Source organism: Aotus nancymaae, unplaced genomic scaffold (assembly GCF_030222135.1).
Source record: "Aotus nancymaae isolate 86718 unplaced genomic scaffold, 86718_ANA_hifiasm-v0.15.2.pri h1tg000007l, whole genome shotgun sequence".
Lineage (NCBI taxonomy): Eukaryota > Metazoa > Chordata > Mammalia > Primates > Aotidae > Aotus > Aotus nancymaae.
The window spans coordinates 16,960,133-16,973,968 of record NW_026988418.1 but is presented as its reverse complement, the minus strand read 5'-3'; the positions used below and the strand labels follow the sequence as shown (position 1 = coordinate 16,973,968).

Sequence of the window (13,836 nt, the reverse complement as noted above, 5' to 3'; positions counted from 1 at the left end):
TTGCCCCAAGCATCATGAAGAGAGGCTCTTGTGCCCTTCCTGATAACCCATGCTGCTGGGATCATCCGCAGGGAGGAAACATCTTCAAGAAGAGCCCATTCTGCCCCTGGCCTTGACTCCTGCTCCAGAGGAGAAAACCCAGGCTCTGAGAGGATAGGAACTTAGCCCAGATCACTTCCAGCTCATCACTAAACTCTGTGGCCCAGAGATGGGGCCCCCAGAACCCCTGGGACTCTGCAGGCCCCTCCAGCCAGACACTAAGGGCCTCTGTTCCAGCTGAGGTAGCCTGTCTGTCCCCCCAAGCAGCCGTGGGCCACAGGGCAGGTCTCAGGCCACAGCAGGTATTCCTGGCTTTGTGGCTCGGGCATCCAGCCCAGATAAGAGCAGCGTGGCCTTTAGATTCCAGCTGACAGTCCTTGAGCTCTACCCCCAGCTCCCCTAAAGAAACCACAGTATCAGAGCAGAAAGCTCTGCCCACCCTCTGGGATTTCTTGAATTACTCCAATCATTTTAAACATTTTTTATTTTCAATTTTTTATTCTTTCCCCTCAATGTTGAAGTAGCAACGGATTTAAAAATATATCAAACACTTGCCAAACAGCCTCAGGGAGAAAAGCTTTTCAGCCTTTCTCATGGGTCGCCCTTCCCAGGGGTCTGTGCTCAGGCAGGCCCACGAGGGTGAGGACACAGGTGGATGGGTGCCTGGGGGAGGGTCTGTATGCTCCTCACATCCAGCTGGAGGACCCCTCTGTGTGGCTGCTTCTCACGGGGTCAGAATTGCTAAAATGGCAGGGCTGGAAGGGACCGGGGGCTGATCCAGCCCTGGGAGAAGGTATCTCAAGTGCCAGCTCCCAAGGACTGGTCATGGCAGTGACTGCTTGGAGCTCTGTGTTAAGAAAAAATAAAATAAAATAAGGCCTCAGAAGCTGCAGCCAGAAAAAGAGCTGCTCCCGAGAAGCAGTGCTGTCCCCAGGGCAAAGCTTTTGTACCTACCCCATCATTTACCCAGGGAAGACTCAGGCCTGGGCAGGAGAGGAAATCACCTAAGGTCATCCAGAGAAGTCAGCAGCCAGTCCAGACTGCAAGCCTGTTCTCCCAGATGCCGGCCTCGGGCTTGTCCCGGCAAGAAGGGCCAGGGCCAGCAGTCACCATCTTTGAGCACCTGCCTGGGCCACTCACTTCACAAATATCCTCTCACTCAATCCGCAACTATGCTGTGGAGTAGTGCGAAACCCATGCTGCAGATGAGAAACAGAATCAGCTGAGGCCTCATCATCACAGATTGGAGGAGCCACTCCTGCTGAAGCCGCTGCCCTTGCTCTGTGACAATAAGCGGTGTTTTCCCTGCTTTGAGCCTCAGTTTCCCTCCCAGACACTGAAGGATTTCATCTGCTACGCGAACAATGTGATCATGGATGCGGTCACTTATATAAACCCTGTGTGACCGATGATCTTACTGTTATCGTTGCTCATGGGGAGCAAGAAGAATGACTGTGTGCTCATCCACCTTACAGTCATGCACAGCCAGCACGTATTGACTGTTCCAGGCACCGCTCCAGGGACTGTGCATGGACATCACTACCATCATGCTCACATCAGCCTCACAAGGCACATGCAAGCCATAGCCAGCAGGTGGCAGAGGCAGGATTTGAACCCAGACCATCTGTGCAGGCTGCCCTCTTAACCAGGGCCTGTACCTCCCTGCTGCCAATGCTGCCCCTCAGCCATACCTAGCACCTGCTGTCTGCCAGGCCCCATGCTGGCCCCGTCCCTGAGCTGCTTCCAGTACAGCAGGGAGGGCAAGACCAGCCAGGCAAAGCCCAGTGTCCTGGATTCCCCAGGATCCGGCCTTCTAGGTTCTTCTGCAGGCCGCGTGGCAGATGCCTGAGAAGGGAACAGATGTGATGCCAGAGGTTAAGCACTCAGGGCTGATGACTGATGACACAGCTTTACAGCCTGAAGTGGTGTGTTTTGGGGAGAGCCTGTCAGGCCCCGTGGCATCCTTGCTCCTGCTGCTCTTCGCAATCCTGTGGTTCCTTCATTCCCATCTGCTGTTTGCTGACATGGTCAGTGTCTCTAGTTCACACACTCGGTCACCCACCCTGTGTCCATCTTTGGTGTGGAGGCTGGACAGGCAGGGACGTGGCCCCAGGGCAGAGGCAAGGGCAGGGGACCGAGTCAGGGAGGGTTAGCAGAGTCCAGAACAGAGGAGAGAGGGTGAGAGAGGAGCTGCAGAGGGAGACACCGAATTTCCGTTGTCCGCTTGCAGGACGCTCCCTTGAGTAGGGACCAGCTCTCTTCTGCACAGGAGACCCCCCAACCCCCGGGAGCTTATCTGCCAGGCCTGTCCTGAGCAGACCCAAGGTGATGTTATGGACAGTGAGGACTTGAGAAGCATGAGGTCAGCGTGGCTGAGGGAGACGGAGCAGGACTGATCGGGATTCTAAGCCTTCCCAGCTGTCAGCCCCCAAATTGGTTCAAGATAGCAGGCGAAGAGGTGCTAAGGAGAGTGGTGAGCGGCTCAAACATGGGCAGTTCCTTGCCAAGCTCTCTCCACAAATACCGCTTCAGGCGCCTTCCCCAAGCTGGGGAGGGAGGCAGTGGCTGGATGGACAGGTGGTGCTAGCCCCGGGAACACAGTCCCAGAGACAGGGAGCGGTAAGGGCAGTGGCCGAGAGCTGGAGGGTGCCCGGAAGCTCTCACCCAGAGCCCCAGGGTCTCACAGCAGCCAGCAGTGACACCCACACCAGAGATGAGGCCTCAGTCAGACATCTGGAACATCACCTGAGCTGGAGCCACTCCTAGCCCTGGCCTCAAGTGAACTTTCTCTCCCCACTGCTTGGAAGATGGCCCTGATGAGCCACCTACTCTGTGACTTTGGACAAGTCGTTCAACTTGTTAATAATTTAGTTTCTCCATCTTAAATGGGATATATTGTCTTCCCCACTGACATTTGTCGAGATGGTTAAACTAGATAATGTGGAAAGACAGTTTGCCACATAGTATGTTTTTAATTAATGGTAGCTATTATGATAGTAGAATCACCTGATGTAACATAATGTAGGGTGCTTACAGCTCGAACTCCAAGCCAAGGGTTGCAAACTGTTTGGCCTCATAGGCACAGGGGTGCTTTTTGGTTGTTGTTTTTCTTGAGACAGAGTCACCCAGGCTGAAGTGCAGTGGCACCATCTTGGCTCACTGCAACCTCTGCCTTTCTGGTTCAAGCCATTCTCCTGCCTTAGCCTCCCAAGAAGCTGGGATTACAGGCACATGCCACCACGCTCAGCTAATTTTTGTATTTTTAGTAGAGATAGGGTTTTGCCATGTTGGCCAGGCTGGTCTCGAATTTTGGCCTCAAGTGATCCTCCCACCTCGGCCTCCCAAAGTGCTGGGATTGCAGACTTGTTTTTTTAACGGTTTCCATATGAAGGTCTTTCCACAGCATGTGCTCTCCCCTTTGCCACAGGCCCCGCTGCTCCCCTTGTTAATCCATGCAGTTTCACTTATTTTGCTCCCTGACATGCTGCCTGAGGCACTGAGCTTGCCGCCCCTGCCACAGCCCTGCTCATTCCCTTAGCAGCCTCCTGAATTGCAGGCCTAGGCCAAAGAGGCCAGCTGGGATGAGCTAGCCTTGGAACCCCAACCAACTGAGAAGGTAAAAGGTCTCCTTACTCCATTCATGAAAAGAGACTGGCGTATTCTCAGATTTGTCCTTATGGTGTAATAAAAGCACTGGTCTGGATCCATGGTGACCAGAGTGCTGTTCAGTATGTAACAGCTGCCCCATGTGCACTGGCCAATCAGAGTGGACACCATATCAGTGCAGCCCTAGGCTAGCCCCCAAGTCACACAGTCCATCAGTGCAGCCCCAGGCTAGCCCCCAGGTCACACAGAGTCCTCCCAGGGCATCTGCTGGATGCATGGATTTCAGAGAAAATGATCGGTTGCTGTTAAAATAAACATGGCCAGGTTGAAGAAGGGATGCACAACTGGCAGTCCCTAGAGAGATGAGCCACAGAGAAGCCAGAGGGAGGCCAAGGAGCCCTGGGCTCCATTCTGGGTGTGGTGGCCTGGAATGCAGGGGTTGGGTGTATTCATCTTTTTTTATTTTTTCAGATGAAATAGGGAACATAAAAACTTACAGCTCTTGCTGTGTCCTTCCTAGACTTCAGTCCCAGAGTAGGGGTTTATTTCCTACTCTGATTAGGGTTTCTTGGTGAAGGCATCTGGGGAGTGCTGGGCTCAGTAACTCCCAAAGCCTCAGTTGGGCCCCTGGAGCAACATTGGACGCTGACCTAGTGTCCTCCATTGATTTATTAGCCTGCCTATCTTAACAAGGGTAAGACCCTAGGGGGTAAAAGGTGACAAAAGGTGGCATCACCCTGCAGGTATCTTCTGAAGGTTTAGAATCTGAGACTAGAATGTGGCTGACTCCTTTCCTCAGTTGGGACCCTTGTTCAGTGTACAGTCCATACAACCATCCATGGCAGCCCTTCTCAGAGGTCTCCCAGGCCAGCCTGCCACCCAGCTAGTGTAGTCTTCCCTCTTTGGAAGCCTTCACAGTGGACACCCGGCTGTGTTTGCATGTCTCTGGGGAGGTGGTTACTCTGCAAGGGCAGTCCATTGCCCTGCAGCAACACTGCCTGTTAGAAGGCATGGTGGCGTCCTGGGCTGCCGTTTACTTCTCTCAAGCTGCTCTCCATTCCTGGGTCTCTGTCTGCTTCCAGGGCCACACAGAACAATCCCCTTCTTTTCCTGAACAGCACCACAGAGATTTGAGACAGCCTACCCTATACGTGCCCCCATCTCAACACACACGTGCACGCACACACACGAACACACATGCATGCACACATGCATATGCACACACACATGCATGCATGCACACACACACAGGGTCTGAGCACCCTATGCCTCTGACAGCCCCTTGCCAGTCCACCTCTGCTATCAGGGTGAGCCCCAGCTCTGGACACAGCCCTTTATCCCGGGCCTGCAGCGCCTGAACTGAGCAGAGTGGAGCCAGCACCTCCCTCACTGGGGCCCTTAACCTTCCAGTGATACAACTGTGCTCATTTTCCCTCTTGTCTTTCTGTCTCCATCATCAGGCACACACAGCTCCTGGGCCATCGCAGCCATCTCTAGGGAGTGACCCGAGTCCAGTGACCCTTGTTTGATTCCCTGCAGGTGTGTATCCTGGCTCCATCACACCCCACAATGGACTCGCAACAGGCCTCCTGCCCCCAGGCCACGATGTGTCTTCCAGGCACCACCCGCTGGATGCCACCACCAGTTCCCATCACCATCTGTCCCCTCTGCCCATGGCTGAGAGCACCCGGGATGGGTATGTACACCAGGCCAGTCTTCCTCCAGGGGCAGCAAGCGGGAACTCGGGGGAGGGAGGGAGGGCAGGTGTCCCGCACTATCTGTCTGCTTGTTACTGATAATGAAAATGGCCAGCCTTCAGGGAACATGGACTGCGTACTGCGTTCTAAACACTTTCTGTGCATGTTTCCACTGGGGCCTGCGGTAACCCTGAGTAAATAGTATTGGCTTCTGAATGCCTTGCTTCAAGCAGCCCCTCCTCCCCACTGGGGAACCCTGGGAAAACTCTGTGGCCCCACCCAACGACCCCTGCATTCTGGACTGCCAAACCCAGAATGGAACCCAGGCCTCCCGGGCCTCACTCTGGCATCTCCTTGGCTCATCTGTGCATTTGGGAGCAGACTGCCTACTGCTCGCACTCCACAGATGCTGGCGTGGGCCCCACCCCATCTCCAGCCACTGCAGCTGTGACTGTCGCCCGGCCTGCGGGGGCTGTCTGGGAGCCTTCAGGATCACTGTGGAGAGGGGTGGCCTCTTCCTGGGCCCAATGTGGTTCTCATTGTGGCCACTTAATTGACTGGAAATGGTGAATGTGTTAATTGCTGGACCATGACCTGCTGAAATCTGTTTTTCTTGCAAATGAGCAGAGGGAGGCCTCACAGCCCCGCTCTCCTCCCATCCCTGCTATTTTTTTGCTAATCACCTTGTCCCTTCTCCTACTCTCCCCCTCCCCACACCCAGCCTGGCCCCAGCACCTTCCTCCTTCCCTGCCCTTCCTCTGCCAGGCAACAGCCTTGGTCTTGGCCTGCCTGCGCCTGGGGCCAGCCTGGCTTCATCACCACATTCGTGGCCCACTGTGGCCCACCGCTCCTATTATTACTGGGCTCCTCCTGCCATTCATTCACCCGCTCCTTCAGTGTTCAGTTACGGAGCCCCTGTGGGCAGGCCCTGGGCCCAGTGCTGGGGCTGCCGATGACTCTGGCCATGGAGATGCTTACTGTGAGAGGGAGACCTACCACATAGGGGCCAGTGCTACGCGGCAAGGAAGCAGAAGGGCTGTGGAGCCCAGAGGAAAGCCCAGTGGCATGTGGCTGCCGGGAGGATATCAGAGAAGGCTTCCTGGAGGAGGTGAGGCTGGAGTTGGATGGGTGGAGAGGCTAGGAGGAAGGAGTAGCAAGAGCGAAGGTAGGCATGGTGAGAGCTTGGTGTGATCTGGGGAACCATCGTGTGGGGTGACGAACTTGGGAGAGAGGCTGCCAGGTCCAGAGCCCAAGGCCTGGGATGGGACTCAGCCTGAGGCGTGGTGAGCAGTGATGTGGTCAGGTTTGGGGTGAGGATGCAGGGCAGCATTGCAGGGGTGGAGTGGACTGTGGGGCATGGTTCAGGCTGGGGAGGGGGAACCAGAAAGCAGGGGTGACACGGAGGCAGCAGAAGTGGGAAACCTGGGCTGGGCAGGGAGAGGAGGGGGTGTCAGGGGCGAGCTGGGGTACACAGGGGCTGCTGACAGGCAGGGGAAGATTGTAGCTGTGAGTGTGAGTGTCAGCAGAGAGTCATGAAGAGGCAGCCTCAGGGAATGTAGAGGGGGACCCAGAAAACTGGGCCCAGCTCGAGCTCAGCTGCTGCTTCTGTGAAAGGCATCAGAAGGCCCTGCCTGAGGAAGGGGGTGAGAGCCGTACACATGCCTGACACTGTGTGTCCCACCTGGCACAGGCGACACCCTGATGGCCCCTGCCCCCACCCATACCCCCTCAGGCCACCTGCTAACCCACCAGCCAGCTGAAAAACATCTTCAACCAAAGGAAAAGAAACCACGGAGTCCATTCACTCCTCGGCCGTGCACTCTGCTCTGCCTCATTCATCGCCTGCCTGCTGCCTGCATAAGTGCCCGTCAAGAATTCTGCAGTGAGAGGCAGAGTGATGACAAGACGGGACCCCCGCCTGCCCACCCCTGCCTGCCCACCCCGCCTGCCCACCCCTGCCTTCGGGTGGGAGCCTCAGGACCAGCCGCAGGAGAGAAGCGCCCTCGTGCCTGACACCAGGCCCCGGCCCAGCGTGAATGGGTTTCTTTTTCATCCTGAGAGGAGAGTGGAGAAGGGACTTCAGCCTCCCCTTCCTGCCAAAGTCAACAAGGAGCAGCCACTCGTGGCTCCCCAGTGGTTTGCTGGGACGTTTAAATAGCTTGACAGAATTATCTGATTCACTCAAAAATATGCTAAGAGGGCCTGACTTCATGACCAAATTTATTTACCCTGGCTCAGAGAAGATGCCGAATAGGGTATTTTTTTTTCCCAGCCTTGTGCGAGGTATGAAGCCCTCGGTCTGCCAGGCCAGTGAGGTTTTATATTAATTTTTATAGGTTCCAGTTGAAGCAAAAATATTTGATTTAGGAATCATTTGCATGACTCAGAGGAGGAGCTCCAGATGATCTTTCTTGCCTTTTAAAGAGTTCAGGTAGAGCTGCGTACCCTCAGGCGTCATGTCTGCTGTGGGGAGAGTTGTGTTCTGTTTAATTTCACTGGCTGTGAAGGTGGCAAATGTGAACTTATGGTGGAGCAAGACAGGAAAAACAAACTTTTGAAAATGCATGTTTTTTCTCCTTCATATCTGGTTCATCTTAATCCTGCAATGCCGTTAATCTCTGGGGTTTGTAGCTGAGAGATTCAGAAACTCATTTATTAGTGTCATCGGTTGTTGACTGAGTGGCAGGCCCAGTACTAGGCACCAGGTGGCTGAAGAGGACCAAGACCCGGCCCTTCCTACGAGGGCTCCAGGAAACCAGGGGACGGCTGGGCTGTGGGTGCCCAGCTGGGATAGGGATAAGGCAGCCACCACGCAGCAGGCCCTCGGGAAGGCGAAGCCACTCCCCGGCCAGGCCCCGGACCAGCTTCAGCCAGGAGAACTGGCCATGAGGACACACGGCTTGTGCACAACTCTACACGGTTTCCAGTGCATAGAGGAAGACACTGTCCCATTTGGTCACCCTTAAGACAGGCTTAAAAATGATTGATGATGATGATAATGATAATTTATTCCTGGAGGTGTGATGAGGATTTGGCTCATGAACTTAAAACGGTGACATGGACCCACAGTGTGTGAGTGGCTGGGCCAGGGACTCAGCACCGAGGCCCTGCTTCCCCTGTCCTCAAGCAAGCCCACAGTGACAGAGGCCCAGACCTGTGGATGATGACAGCAGACTGGAGGGGCAGTGGAGGGGCTGCCAAGGTGGAAGGAAGCAGAGAGGAACCTGGTGCGGCTGCAGACGTGGAGATTCCAGCCTGTCTCCACATCTGCTTTCTCCATTTCCAGATAGCCCTGCTTCCTTCAGGGAGGCACCGATCTGTTAACACTTGGTGTCTCAGAGGGTGGGCAAGGGTAACGAGGTCACCTGGAGCTGTGACACTGAATTCACTGTATATTTTAATGTGGATGGTCCAACAACCCACAAATCCAGACAAGAAATGGGGACTCTGAGCTCCCACTATCTCCCTCTTTCTGCCATATACATAAGTGCTTTACAGGCTGGGAGCCGTTAGCCTTGTCCCCAGAGTCCCCAAGACGTTGATCTTAAAGTCATTTTAGTCCCTGTGAAGTGGGCCTAGGGGCTTAGGAGGGAACCCGGCCTGCAGCATCCTACGGTCCAGGTAGATGGCCCCGGACTGGGCTGGGCTCAGGGTGCCTGTGCAGCTCTCAGCCGCTGCAATCTTTCTTCTGAACATGAGCTTCCAGAGTGCGTGGTCTTGAGCCTTCATGCCCCTCAGGCTCTGTATGAAGGCAGCTAGGGAGCCCCCCATCGCAGGCGGTATGCAAGCAGAGGACAGATGGCCAGGGCTGGAAACAGGAGAAGGTTTCTCAGAATACACTGTGCAGAAAAAAATGCCAACTTGGCTGTGGGACCGACTTGCTAGTTTTTCTTCCCTTCATCTTTGTAATGATGATGCTGATGGATGGAGTGGCTGAGAATGCATCAGACGTCACACTCTACATTGCTTTCATGTCACCCTCACCGTAGCGCCTGAGGCAGGTGCTGTGTGGCTGGGAGTAACTTGGGCAAACCTCCCTGAACCTTGGTTTTCTGGTCTGTGAAAAGGACACAAGAACATCTGTCTCCCAGGGCCTGGGGCAAGTCAGGGCTCGATGCTTGGGGACTGTGAGTGCCATGGGCCGCTCCAGGGCTCCTCCTCCAGGTCGCCAGAGTGGCGAGCACGAGGCACAGAGCCAGGCACCCAGCAGGTAATGATGCTGCAGCGTACCAGGTGGTGAGCCAGCAGCCCTTCCGGGAAACCAGGGCTCAGAGACATTGAGTAGCTTGCCCTAAACACCTGGGCAATGAGAGCAGTTAGGGGTTTGAGCACAGTGCTCTCATCTGGAAAGGTTGCGCCACTTACCTCTGTTCCTTGCTGACTGTTCTAAACACCAGACTCCAAAGCTTCCAGGATTGAAAGTTTGGCTTGAACCTGACCAGACATAAAAGCTCCTCTTCTAACTGTTGTACGTTGGAGCAGGTCAGCTGGGGAGTGGGCTCCCGTTGCTGGAGGAGAGCAAGCTGTGGCCGCCCCGCCCTCCACACCCCTGCCTGCTGACAGGTTCTCTGTTCTCTCCAGGTTGGGGCCCGGACTCCTCTCACCCATAGTCAGCCCCCTGAAGGGGCTCGGGCCACCGCCAATGCCCCCATCCTCCCAGAGTCATTCTCCAGGAGGCCAGCCCTTCTCCACGCTCCCGAGCAAGCCCGCCTACCCACCCTTTCAGAGCCCTCCACCCCCACCTGTGCCCAGCCCGCAAGGTAAGCTCTGGCCAGGGGCCCACTCCATATCACTCCTGCCATTCCCGCTCAGGAACCTCAGAGGATTGAGGAGACAGTGGTCTAGTTGGGGAGGCAGGGGCTCAGAGAATGACCATCTGGGCACTGGGACTGGGAGAAGCTGGAACACAGGGGACATAAGAGGCCCAGCTGGGGCATGGCCTGGAGGAAGCTGGTCCTGACAGTGAGGAAGAGTGAGAGGCCAGTGAGCGCCGGAGCGTGGAGGGAGCAGGCGTCGAGACCATCTCAGCCACCCCCGGCCTGTCCTCCCTCCCTGCAGGGCAGAGCTGAGAACGGGGCCCCAGCCTCCTGCACCTTCTCTGCCCTGGCCCTCCTCTCTCACTCACACCCATGATGCCTGGACGGGACCACACGGGAGGCTCAGCGTGCAGTGAGGACGGTCCCCCTCCCCGCCCTGGGTACTTCTTCTTTGTGAACGCGGCCCCTGCCACCCTGTCTGCAGGTTACCAGGGCAGTTTCCACTCCATCCAGAGCTGCTTCCCCTATGGTGACTGCTACCGGACAGCGGAGCCAGCAGCTGGCGGGGATGGACTGGTCGGGGAGACCCACGGTTTCAACGCCCTGCGGCCCAACGGCTACCACAGCCTCAGCGCACCCATGCCTGCCCCAGGTGAGCGCTGCCTGTGTGGTTCCCGGTCCAGGGCACCTGCCGAGCTCAGCCTGGTGCTGGGTGCTGCAAGCACGGGGTCCTGTAGCCTTTGGATGCTTATGTGGCAGGGCCATCCCCACTTTACAGAGGGAGAAGTAGAGGCTCAGAGAGTCCCAGGACCCCGCAGCACCGTCTGCACCTGCCTGACTGTAATGTCTGGCTTTTCCCACAGCTTCGAGAGCCTTATGTGTCTGAATGCCGACAGGTTTCTGAAGAATCAGACTGGGATCTCATGGTTTAATTACTGCTTTGCTTTATTTATTAAGCACCTACTGTGTGCCAGGCATAGCTACAGACCCTGGGGATGTATCAGGGAATGAACAAATCCTGCTCTCCCTTTGGCAGCAAAGGAGACTAGGCGGGGACAGAGCCTGGAGATCGTGCTGTCCCTTCTCCACATCGGTACCTGGTGCTGCCGTGCAGGGCCCTGGGCCTCCCCAGCTCTGCTCCTGGCTTGGCTAGAGAGGCCCAGGGAGAGGGGACAGTCCACAGCCCAGGTGAAACCAGGCTCAGAGCAGGGGCATCAGAAGGGAAGGGCTAGACCCTCCCTGAATTCTGGAGCCAAGACCACCCTCAAAGCAGCCTGGGGCTCAGGTCTAGCCAGAGGTTTCCAGGGCTCCAACAAAGAGGAACCTGAGACCCGCCCCAGAGGCCCTTTGGTCAGCTTTGAGTGTGCTCAGTGGGACGGTGGAGGGACAAGGATATAGGGACAAGCACTGAGGTTTCAGCTGAGCACACACCACCCTGTGGGTCCACGTCCACACGTCTGCAAAGGCCGGTCCCTGCAGACAGGCTGGATGCCCATGCCAGGTGCCTGTGTGTGCCTGTGCTCGCAGGGCTGGCACAGGTGGCTCTGGCAGCATGTGCCCCATGAGTGTGAGGAGCTGGCAGGGCATGCACTCGTGTCTGCACACGTGTTACCCCACGTTTGTGCGGATGTCCATGCACCCCGTCTGTGTGCACATTGTGTCACCCACCCATGACTTGGCTGATTCCACAGACAGTGCATGCCTGTGTGATGTGAGCTGTTTCAGATGAGCGTGCTTGTGTGCACTTGTGCACCTGTGTTCAAGGACCATATCCACAGGCCTGTGAGTACACGTGTGCCATGTCCACGTGTGATAGATGTGTGTGCATGGCCCCCTGTGTGGCATGTGCCCACACGGGAGATGAGTGTTCTGTGTCTGTGCACGCCTGAATTGAGGTGCCCAGCACTGCGGGCTCCCCATCCTGTCTTCCCACCCCCATCCAGCCCATGTGGGATTTCTCAGCTGTGCAGCAAGGCTTGGAATGAATAGCTCTGACGGAGTGGCTGGCAACTTCCACGCCCCACCCCTACACTGGCCAGGGGAGGTTCTTTTGGCCTCCCCTCTCCCCAGCACCCACTCCAGGCCCACTAGCTGCCTTCTGCCCACACTTCCCTGGTCAAGCAAAAATCACACACAGAGCTGACACGCCAGCTGATAAGCTCGAGGAGCTGCAGGGCCTCAGAACAGTTCGGCCCAACGCCACTGCGTAGACAGGCTCACCTGTCTCAGGCCACACACATGAATGACAGCAGTTCATTGACAGGCCTTTAGGGCAGGGGCAGGAGAGGATGACCCCTTCCAGCCTCTCCCAAGTCAAGGGCCTCTGAGCGGTGGCCTCACCCTGGACACAGCATGTCCAGTGGAACAGGGAGCTGTCTCTGGAGCCAGATGGACCTGGGTTCAACCCCAGCTCCCCTCCTTACTCACACTGTGACCTTAGGCAAGCGTCTTGGCCTCTCTGTGTCTGCCTTCTCAGCTATAGAATAGGATAGTGAATCCCACCGCATGGAAGCGTTGCGGAGCTGAAGCCAGACAAGCTGAAATGAGCATTTACTAAGCGCCCAGTAAATGCCGGTGCTCTTCTTTGGGTTTCTCGAGTCCATTTGGGGGATGCAGCTGAAAGGGTGGGGGCGAGCTGGTCCTTCTGAGGGCAAGGGCTGTGCTGCTCCTAACTGCCCCCACATTCTTCCCCACAGTCAGCCCCATGCCTGTCTCCCCAGCTGTCCTGGGCCCCTGGGTGTGCCAGGCCCAGGGTGGCTCCCAAGCCCTCTCCCCACCCCAGTGGCCAGCTCCCACATTCAGAAAAATAGGGGGCTCCAGGCAGGCCCCGCGGACGGAACTCGGTGAGGGGGGACCCTGGGCAGTTGGGGTGGGGCCTGGGAACTGGGAAAGATGAGCAGGCACAGCCCCTGCTGCCTCCGGCGCTGACCGTTTCTCACCCGTTGTCAGGCTATGAGGCCCTGGCCGAGGCCTCATGCGCCACAGCGCTGCCGCAGCAGTCATCTGAAGACGTGGCGTCCAGTGGCCCCGAGGACTGCGGCTTCTTCCCCAATGGAGCCTTTGACCACTGCCTGGGCCACATCCCCTCCATCTACACGGACACCTGAAGGAGCCCCGTGTGCACCTGCCTGCCCAGCACAGCAGATGTCACCTCATCCACCTGCTGTTACTCCCACCCTCCGTGTACCCCGCGGGAGTGCCAGGCCACAGCCGGAACATCAGGGCCATGACCCAGGGAGGCAGTCGGCCGTGCCACCCAGTGCTGCCAGGGAGCTGCCGTCTGAGCCCAAGCTGGGCGCACAGAGGTGCCCGTCAGGACTCGTGGCCCTGTAACATTCCCTCGATCGTGTCTTCCCATTCCTCTCCCCGGTGGTTTTGAAATCACAGACCTCGTGTATATAAAATATGCAGAACTTGTCTTCCATTCCCCTGCCAGTTTTATATTTTTGGTTTTACAAGAAAAACATTAAAAACTGGAAAGGAGCTGTGAGGGCCTGATTCTGCTTTGTGATTCAGCCCAGAGGCGGGGACCGGGAGAGCCTCCGAGGAGGGTGACGGAGCCGGGGTTCAGAGCTAGGGAAGCTGGGTGAAACCAGCTCAGGCCCTGGGTTCTCACCGTGGGGATGGGAACCAGTGGCACATAGCCTCCACCGCATACTGCGGCCCTTTCAGAAGCCAGCGTGAGTCCCAGGACTGTGCAGAGAGGTAGGCCTTTCCCCACGGACAGGTGGACAAAC

The 13,836-nt window shown here is 56.6% G+C and overlaps 1 protein-coding gene across 1 annotated transcript in view; it reads left to right on the top strand.

Annotated features, from left to right (window-relative positions):
• The window catches only part of GLIS1 (GLIS family zinc finger 1), a 117,761-nt gene extending 104,179 nt beyond the window's left edge, over positions 1-13,582 (top strand). The window contains exons 7-10 of the mRNA XM_064372371.1: positions 5,185-5,341; positions 9,924-10,102; positions 10,584-10,751; positions 13,049-13,582. Of these exons, the coding sequence (XP_064228441.1) occupies positions 5,185-5,341; positions 9,924-10,102; positions 10,584-10,751; positions 13,049-13,206 (662 nt within the window). The 3' untranslated portion in view covers positions 13,207-13,582. The remainder of the gene's footprint in view (positions 1-5,184; positions 5,342-9,923; positions 10,103-10,583; positions 10,752-13,048) is intronic.
• Positions 13,583-13,836: the final 254 nt, after the last annotated feature.